The 9,110-nt window shown below is 40.9% G+C and overlaps 1 protein-coding gene and 1 long non-coding RNA gene across 3 annotated transcripts; one reads left to right on the top strand and one right to left on the bottom strand.

Annotated features, from left to right (window-relative positions):
- Nucleotides 1–1,529: 1,529 nt before the first annotated feature.
- Nucleotides 1,530–4,202, bottom strand: LOC144030116 (uncharacterized). 2 transcript variants are annotated; one of them, XR_013287189.1, is made up of 2 exons: nt 3,982–4,202; nt 1,530–1,757 (listed from the first exon to the last, which is right to left on the bottom strand). It is a non-coding gene; the product is annotated as an uncharacterized LOC144030116 (long non-coding RNA). The 2 variants fall into 2 exon arrangements; XR_013287190.1 differs by lacking the exon at nt 3,982–4,202 and adding an exon at nt 2,626–3,975.
- Nucleotides 4,203–5,235: 1,033 nt separating this feature from the next.
- Nucleotides 5,236–9,104, top strand: LOC144030115 (trace amine-associated receptor 7a-like). Its single transcript, XM_077536099.1, has 2 exons — nt 5,236–5,472; nt 5,538–9,104. Exons 1-2 carry the CDS (start codon nt 5,287–5,289, stop codon nt 6,378–6,380), a joined length of 1,029 nt encoding a protein of 342 aa, XP_077392225.1. The 5' UTR covers nt 5,236–5,286; the 3' UTR covers nt 6,381–9,104.
- The last annotated feature ends 6 nt before the right edge of the window (nt 9,105–9,110 follow it).

Raw genomic sequence — 9,110 nt, 5'->3', positions numbered from 1 at the left:
CCATCTTGCATCCAGACCACACAGTCCAGAGATGGAAAAATTATGCGCATACTGTATATTCTACACTTAAAGGGATACTTCACTTATTTAGCCCATTATAGCAATAAAAAGTGAATATTTTGCCTATAATAAATTTGATACTTTCATTTTTTTTCATGTACAATTAGTACCTTTCAAAACACATTTAACAACTTGCTGTCGACTGAAAATGACATCACAATGTGCTTAGGTAACCAATCGCAACTCAGCTTGTGAATGTCACATGACCAAACCGAGAAAACAGGTGAGCTGTGATTGGTTACCTGAGCCCTTGTGATGTCATTTTCAGTAGACAGCAACTTGCAAAATGTTTTTTTTAAAAGATACTAATTGTAAGTGAAAAATAATGAAAGTATCAAATTAATTATAGACAAAATATGAACATTTTATTGCTATAATGGGCTAAACAAGTGAAGTATCCCTTTAAGTCATGTAAAAATGTGAGGTTTTTTTTTGTTTTTGTTTTTTTTAGGGATGTTCGATACCACTTTTTTTTCAGACCAATACCGCTACTCAGACCCTCAGTACTCACCCGATACCGATCCCAACTGCCAATACCAGTAGTACATTTTGACAAATAAAAAAAATCACTAAAAGATATTTTTAAACAAATATATTTCCTTTAATTTTGACAAAAAACAAACAAACAGCACAGTCACTCTTCAATGGTCTTAACGCTCAAAATAAAACACAAAAATGCTCTTTTAGTTTAGGATTCACAATTTGAAGTATTTGAAGTATGAAGTATTTCCAAACCGGTTTTGGTGAAAACTGCTGCAAGCTAGCGCCAGTTACAGGCAAGGAGGACTCACTTAACGTCTTCCCCCTCTGCCATCAGTCGCTTGTACTCGTCTGCATCACGAGTACTTGAAAAAAGGCTGGTATCGGCCCGATACCGATACCTGGTATCGGTACTCGTCCGTCCCTATTTTTTATTTTTTTTCACGAATAGAAAACAGATGGCAAAGCAGGTACATTAAAAGGAATACTTGACTCATTGAGCCATTTTCAGCAGTAAAAAGTGAATATTTTGTCTATAATGAATGTGGTAACTTATAATTAATACCTTTAAAAAGTAATTTTTCTACTTGCTGTCCACAGAAAACAGGTGAGCCATGATTGGCTGTTACCTACTTCCTCAGCACAGGTGATGTCATCATCAGTCGACGGACTGAAAATACAGAAAAATTACTTTTGAAAAGTATTAATTGAACATGAAAAATAATGAAGTTACCACATTCATTTTAGAAAAATATGAACTTTTTACTGCTGAAAATGGCTCAATGAGTCAAGCATTCCTTTTATTTTTATGAACAAATAATATTATTTCCATTTTTATCAATCACGTTGATTTTTGCGACTTTACCAAAGTGAGATTAAAAATTGCTGCAACTCTCAAAGCTACTTTTAATTTATGTTGCTGGACTTGATTGTTTTCAAGTGTTGCGCTTTGGTGGCATCAGGCGATCGATCGATGGATCGATCAGCCAGCGTTTGCCTGCCGCGAGCTCAAACTCACCAACAAACGTTGACGACGAACGTCTCGACTTTGGCTCCAGAAGTGGCCCACGTAACAGGACGCCGTCCGCCTTTTTTTTGCACACTCGCCATTGTTCGCTTTTCCATCCTTCTTGATGTTAGCGGCGTGAAGGGGCTTGCCATCAAACATCTGTTTGGTCCACTGCGAGGTTGGCCTGTTTTTGGTTTGGCAGGCAGACCTGCCAGAAACCGAAAAAAAGCACAAGCAGCAACAGGATGACACGTGGGATGGGAATTGAAAAAAAGATTTGCACAAATTGTCATTTTCAATTCTGCTTAAAGAGATACTTGACTCATTGAGCCATTTTGACCAGTAAAAAGGTCATATTTTGTCTAGAATTAATCTGGTAACTTAATTAATTTTTCACCTTTGCACCTTTAAAAAAATCAGTTTTCTACTTGCTGTCGACTGATGATGACATCACCTGTGCTACGACCAATCATGGCTCAGTTTACTGACCAAACCCAGAAAACAGTTGAGCCATAATTGGTCGTAAGTTACTTCCTCAGCACAAGTGATGTCATCATCAGTCGACCGCAAGTAGATAAAAAAATAATTTTTAAAGGTATTCATTGTACATGAAAAATAATGAAGTTATCAAATTCATTCATTCAATTCTTTTTTGGGGGGAAAAAAAAGTAGAATATTCAGGTTAGGTCAATACTGCAAATGTTGGTATCGATCCGATACCAAGTAAATGCAGGGCCAGTATGGCCGATGCCTATACTTTTGGAAAATTATAGTAATAGAGGGTGTTTCAAAAAGAATGACCCTATTTCATTTTAGTTCAAATCTTCTATGAAGGAAAAATAGCAAAAAAATATCACTTGTAATAAAGGTATTCTACTAATAGTCAAGTGCTATTTGACATGTTCCAAGTGCTCAATATGGCCGCCCCTTGCAGCACGAACATCATCAATACTATATGAGAATTCTTCCCAAACACGTTGAAGAAGCACATCGGGATCATTTGAATTGATCGCTGCTGTTACTCGATGTTTTCATATTATAGAATAACTGGGAAATCTCATCTTTCAAACACCCACCCATTCATTCGGACGCATACATTATCATACGTCATACAAGTGTTGACAGAAGAGCGACGTGCTTGCATTGCCGGCGGCCGCCGACAAACCCGCCGCCGAGCGCGTCGTGAACGTTCACAAACGCCGCAGTCATCGCTTGCATGCTGTTGCAAAAAACAAAAATAAATGTGCAAGCGTCGCAAGTTTCTTTTCTTGTTAAAATGTCGACAAATAACGTCCGAGCGGTAGGTCAGCGCCATGTTTGTTGTGCGACGCGTGGTGATTTCATCAGCCTACGCGGAACTCATTCGCACGCGAAGGATGTGCAACAAACAAAAGAAAAGAAAACGACATTGACATGCTAACGCTTAGCATAAAAAGTTGCGTGTTTAATCTTAGCCTGTCAGTAACACTTTGTTATGATTATTATCGACGTTCAAGTGTGCCTTTTTGCGTCCCCTGCCCGGACGACGTCCTCGGAGGTTTCCCCGAGCGAATCGGTCGGTCGTGTTTTCGTCGCCGTTTCACACCTTGGCCCAATTAGCGTGTCACGATGACGGCGGCTGGCAATTAGACGTGTGAAAACAACACGACATGCCAGCAAAACAAGTCTTTGTTATTCTTCATCAATCACGATGACATCATTGACCGATGATCATGTGTACACGTAGTCAATATTCGTTCGGGTTAAGGTCCAAATGAACATTTTCTTAAACATTGTTACAGTTAATCACGTATGCATATCTCCGTTGGAACCATCCGTGACATACGTTACACTTTACGCAAATAGACATAATTTCCACTTGAACTTTCTATGGTCGATAAAAGACGTTCAATTCATGTCACGCGCCACGCTAACAAAGATAGTCGCTTTCCTTCTGGCTCCAAAAAAAGTGTGCTGCTGTATTTCTGGTCAGCTGAGATCTTGCTCGGTCTCATGTGACTGGACACCCTAACCCTGAAATCAAGGTGGTCTCTCCAACTGATGGTTCACAACTTTTATTGACCTTCCTTTTGTGTGAACACACTGTAAGAGCTACAATACGAAATAAACAAAAATGCCATGAATAACTCAAACGGTATGTTTCTTATTTAAACCATATATACTATCAATGAACTGCCTTGTTACGTTTGATAGCCTTGACAATCTCTTCTTTGAAGACAAATAACATTGTTAAAACAAAAACAAACCAAACATAAATACAGATTCTGAGTAAATCAAACAGAATCTTCAGCCATAGCGTTGCTCGAGATTTACCAAGGTGCATTAGCTCACTCTAGTGGATGAAAACGGTAACGTTTTGCTATGCAGTAAATCAAACAAACGTGAAATATAGCGACATTAGTGAAACAATAAACATGACTCTTAATACGAACCTCGTTGACTTCTCAACCAGGTGCGAATGAATCATTCGGTGAATGACTTATTTTAACTTCAGTTTTATCTGTCTTTCTTTCGCAAGCACACGTCTTCTCTGACCTTGGAAGACTGCGCTACTCAATGACGGTAAGTCAGTTACTCGCGCCACTTCCTATCGGTTTATGACACAATTTCCGGTTACCTTCACAATAAAAGATTTAACTAGATTATAATAGCCACTTACCTGAATATATGACTGGATAGCCGATAGCGCATACACGGCAGTGCAAGCTGTGGAAGTCACAGGGCGGCCATCTTGTTACTCCCACCTCCCGGACAGACGAACTATACAGATGTACAGATGACGTACAGATGACACATGTACTAGGACCAAAAGTGCCAACATTAAATAAATAAATAAATAAATAAATAAACCATTAAATAATTAAGTAAAAGTGTCATTAATTAATTAAATGTTTTGTTTATTAATTAAATATGGAATTAAATAAATCAATGTTATTAACTGTGTAATTAATTAATTAAATTCCCTATGATTATTTGTAAATTTATTTATGTATTTATTTCTCTATTTAATTTTTTCATGGTCACTGTGTTGCATTGTTTCGTGAATTTATTTTATCTGTCAAACTCGCCCATCAAAGTTAGTATAAGGCCAGAGGCGGGGTGGGGGGTTGTGTTGAGGTGGTCACTATTTTTAACAAGTAAAAAAATAATACTAATACAAATTGACATGTGGACGGTACGTTCTGCTTTAAAGACCCCCTTTTTCTTTTATCACTAAGTAGATTTGGCAGAGGTATCTTTTGTTGAACTACAGTTAGAATTTTGTAATAAAAAAATATACAAGTTTCTTCCTGTACTAATCATCATGAAGCATATAATTTATAGATGTATTGAAGGCAAGTCATAAAATGTCTAAAGTCCTCTTGTTTATGTTTAATACCACCATAAATCATGCTGTATCTACTAAGTACTGTCTCAAATGTTCTCCAATTTCAATACTGTTAAATGTGTTTTTTTTTTTAACGTCTCTTGGGAGGAGCAATATGGCGGCCTCACGACCTCAAAAGTCTTGGCCTATCGGCTATCCAGTCATATAGATCAGTGATAATAGCACAATAAAACAAAACAATTCTATAACACAAAAAAAAACTGTTGGTTGTCGCTCATCATGACATCATACTTTGCTCCAATGGGATTTCCTTGGGGGAGGTACGAGAGCCCATAAATGAGGGCGGACAACTGGGATGTTTGGGACAGCAGAATGCTGCCCGAGCCCGAGCGTCTCCATCTCCATCTCCATGGAGACCGAGGAGCGTTCGGCTCTGTGCTTCCCGCAGCTGGCCAACGCCTCCTGCCGGACGCCGCCATCTGAAGACCGCCATCTTGTGAGCGTCGCGCTGCCCGTCGTCTGCGTGCTGACGGTGGCGCTCAACCTGCTGGTCATCACGGCCATCTCCCACTTCAGGCACATGTTCTTTTCGGCAGCTCGCTCACTTCGGGATGTTGTTGTGGATGTTTTTCTTTGTTTTGTTTTTTTGCGTCTTGACAGTCTCTTTGTGCTCTGTTGTGGCCGCGCAGGCAGCTGCACACGCCCACCAACCTGCTGCTGCTGTCGCTGGCCAGCTCCGACTTCCTGGTGGGCGTGGTCATGTGGCCCGGCGAGATCTACATGAGGGCGAGCTGCTGGGCGTTGGGCGACGCGGCCTGCCTCGCCTACCAACTGGCGTCCTTCGTTATCACCACCGCGTCGGTGGGCAACATGGCGCTCATCTCGGCTGACCGCTACGTGGCCATCTGCCACCCGCTGCGCTACGACGTCCAAGTGACCGTGAAAAGAATTCAAGCGTGCGTGTGCCTCTGCTGGTTGTTGTCTTTCCTTTACAGCTGCGTCCTTCTGCGGGATCAGATGGCCGAGCCGGGAAAGTGCAGCTCTTGCTACGGGGAGTGCGTGATCGATATCGACATGGCCGGAGGCATCCTCGACCTGGTTGTGATTTTCGTCCTGCCGCTCAGCGTCATCGTCACGCTGTACGCCAGAGTGTTCGTGGTGGCCGTGTCGCAGGCGCGAGCCGTGCGCTCTCACGTCACCTGCGGCAAACATTCGAAGCCTAATTCCCGAGCCATTAAGAAATCGGAGCTGAAGGCGGCCAGGACGCTGGGCGTTCTCGTTCTGGTCTTCGTCATGTGCTTCTGTCCCTTTTACATTTACTCGCTGGTGGGCCACGTCGGCTTCTCCTCGTCTGCGCATTACGTCGTGTACCTGTTCGATTTCAACTCGTGCGTCAACCCGCTGATCTACGCCTTGTTCTACCCGTGGTTCCGGCGCGCCGTCAAGCGCATCGTCACGCTGCAAATTCTGAGGCCTGGCTCCCGCCAGGCCAACGTGCTGTAGACCTTTTTTTTTTTTTTTTTCCTCTTTCTCGGACGAGTTGGCGACTGGAACATCGAGGGGGCGCTCGAGCACAAGCCTTGATCACATTCATCCGCAATAACGACAAGAAGAAGAAAAAACAAGCACGGTGTTTGCTTGTCAACATCCAAATCAAATTGAGCGCACAAAACAGAGGCGTGCTGTCGAACAAGACAAAAGGAAAAAAAACCTCTAAGCATTTAAAAAAAAAAAAAAAATTAAATAGGTGCCAACGCGAGCATCTGGCTTATACGTTACGTCACATTTAAAGGGCATCGTTACTTAAAGATGATTTTAGTGGCTTCAGGTGGAGGAGTGGAACCGTCACTTGCCTTTGGTGCCCGTGTGGCTTACATGAAGTGAGCTTGTGTGTGAATGAGTGATTAAAAAAAGAGAGGAAAAAATATATATATAGTTCACGAAAACTAACGAAAAAACTAACATTCAAAAAGGAATTTCATGAACAAAATCAAATTAAAATTAAAATGCTTTTTACAAAAACGAAAATTAACTAGCTACATTTTATGTTGACAAAACGAATTAAAAGTAACTGTAATTATAGCAAAAATGTCCGTTTTAGTCTTTGGTAATGAATTTAATGCATGAGCCTTTGGGGATGATTTTAAATGTGATTTGAAGTCGATTTATTTTGATATGAACCGCTGGAATAAGGACGTTTGAAAGTGTGTCACACAGAGGTGATGTCATCTAGCAGCAGCCAATAGAAAAGCAATTTCAGATGAAGTCGCTCCAATGCTGTATTTTTGAAATATTGCACACAACTGTTCCCATTAAAAAAACTAAAACTACTAACTGAATTAAAGACAAAAAAAAAAACAAATCTCAAAATGAAATAAAAATGAACTAAAATGAAAATTCCAAAACTTTAATAACCCTGTTGGATACATGTACAAGTGAAACCTCCTCCGTAGGACACTTTTCATGGACCATAAACCAACAAACTGCAAATGAAAACATGGCAAATGTAAAATCAAACACATCTACATCATGTATTATGACATCCTGTGATTGAATATAAAACCAAAGAATTGTTTTGAATGCTGCAATCTCCATGAGATGTACCCGGTCGAGATGACATCATCACGTCTGTCAACAATGGGGAGCCGCTGCAGTGTATCTTAACTTGAAAATCCACTTTATATGAAGTTTTGTTTGAACTAGTACAACTGCCTTGGAAAAATCGAGCAGGGTTTTTTTTTTTTTTTTGGTATCTTTTTCCGATGGTGCTGTTACAGCTTACCTCCCAGACAAATACAACTTTTTTTTCCGCAATTAAAAAATATATTCATATTTAATTTTGTAAACTTGCTATTGTATTCCAGAAAATTAAAGAACCACACAATTTGGTTTAAATAATATACAAAAAAAGAAAAAAAAGAGAAACAATATTTGTTTTTCTTGAACAAATGCCAATGTTTGTCGCCACCTGCCGGAGCCAAAGCAACAAATTCCACATAAGGGGAAACGAAACCTCTAGACGAAAAAAAAAAAATCTCTCTTGCGCGTGCGTGCGCGCTTGTGTTGGACAAAAAAAATAAATAAATAAAAAATAAATAAAAACAAAAACATATTTTGCCACTACTAACGTCAGTGAGTTCAACAAACGCGAAATTCACTCCGTGTTTTTTCATACACAAAACACTTGAGCACAAAAATACCTCTTGTACACAAACACACCCACGAGCAAAAGACAAACGTGTGCAAATATTGACACTTTATTTGTGATGAGCAGCGATGGGGGCGGTGATGTCACATGACCACGCACACGCCCCTTTTTGGCAGGCGTTGAAAACCGGAAGTGTGAAACACAGAAAGTGAATCCACGCAGTTGGAGGCGTGCCTCCACGTCGGGTGGACTTCAACGTTTGACTCCGCCCGCCCACACGGATTTTTCAAAATGGTTGAAATATTTTTTTCCCCCAACATTATTTGCAGATGTAATGATGCGCCTTCTTATGACGTAAAGTTATTTTTTAATAAAACATTATAGAGCATGGAAAATGACGACGAACACTCACCGTCAGTCAGCCGGGGGGCGGAACTAACGAATCGGTTTGAGGAAGAGGCGGAAGTGCAGTACTACATGTCCCCAGCAGAGAGCGCATCCCTGGACGGTTGTGGTTAGTATTTGGGTTTCGGTCAGTTTTTAGTTTAGTTTAATTTTCGTTGCTTAATAAAGTGTTCAAAACATACTGTAATCGTTTTGTGGTAGTAGTTTTAGGGTTAGGTTTAACAAAGAAAGAAAGAAGGCGCTTCGAGGTTGAAATATCCCGTGTGGGCGGAGTCAAACGTTTAGGTCCACCCGACGTTGAAGCACGCCTCCAACTGCGCTCTACATCCACCAGAAGGCGAGCAACGGCACCCACAAAAGTGTGAAAAAAGGTCGTTTGTTTGTTTTGGAGCTTTGGCTTGCGTCTTGTTGCCGTGACGACGCACATCCGGGCCACTGGGGGTCACTCTTGCCTTTGTTTAAAGTCAGAAACTGACAGATCATCCGAGCAAATCAGGCAGCGAGTCCCTTGCACCAGAACCAGACCGGACGCTACAGAAGCCGACCCAATTCACATCACAATCCAAACAGCATCAGAAGCCAAAACTGCAAGCGTGGCACAAAAACAAGATCCAAAACAGGACGTGTCTCCCATGAGTGGTTGGTTCCGAGCTTTTTTTTTTTTTTTTTTTAAATCAGAA

This window comes from Festucalex cinctus, chromosome 11 (genome assembly GCF_051991245.1).
Source record: "Festucalex cinctus isolate MCC-2025b chromosome 11, RoL_Fcin_1.0, whole genome shotgun sequence".
Taxonomy (NCBI): Eukaryota; Metazoa; Chordata; class Actinopteri; order Syngnathiformes; family Syngnathidae; genus Festucalex; species Festucalex cinctus.
This window is presented reverse-complemented; position numbering and strand designations above follow the sequence as displayed.

Excerpts from the sequence above, each read along its gene's own strand:
- LOC144030115 (XM_077536099.1), top strand. The coding sequence starts at position 5,287 with ATGGAGACCGAGGAGCGTTCGGCTCTGTGCTTCCCGCAGCTGGCCAAC. Across the intron at positions 5,473-5,537 it reads GGCACATGTTCTTTTCGGCA|TCTCTTTGTGCTCTGTTGTG; the intron begins GCTCGCTCACTT and ends GCGTCTTGACAG.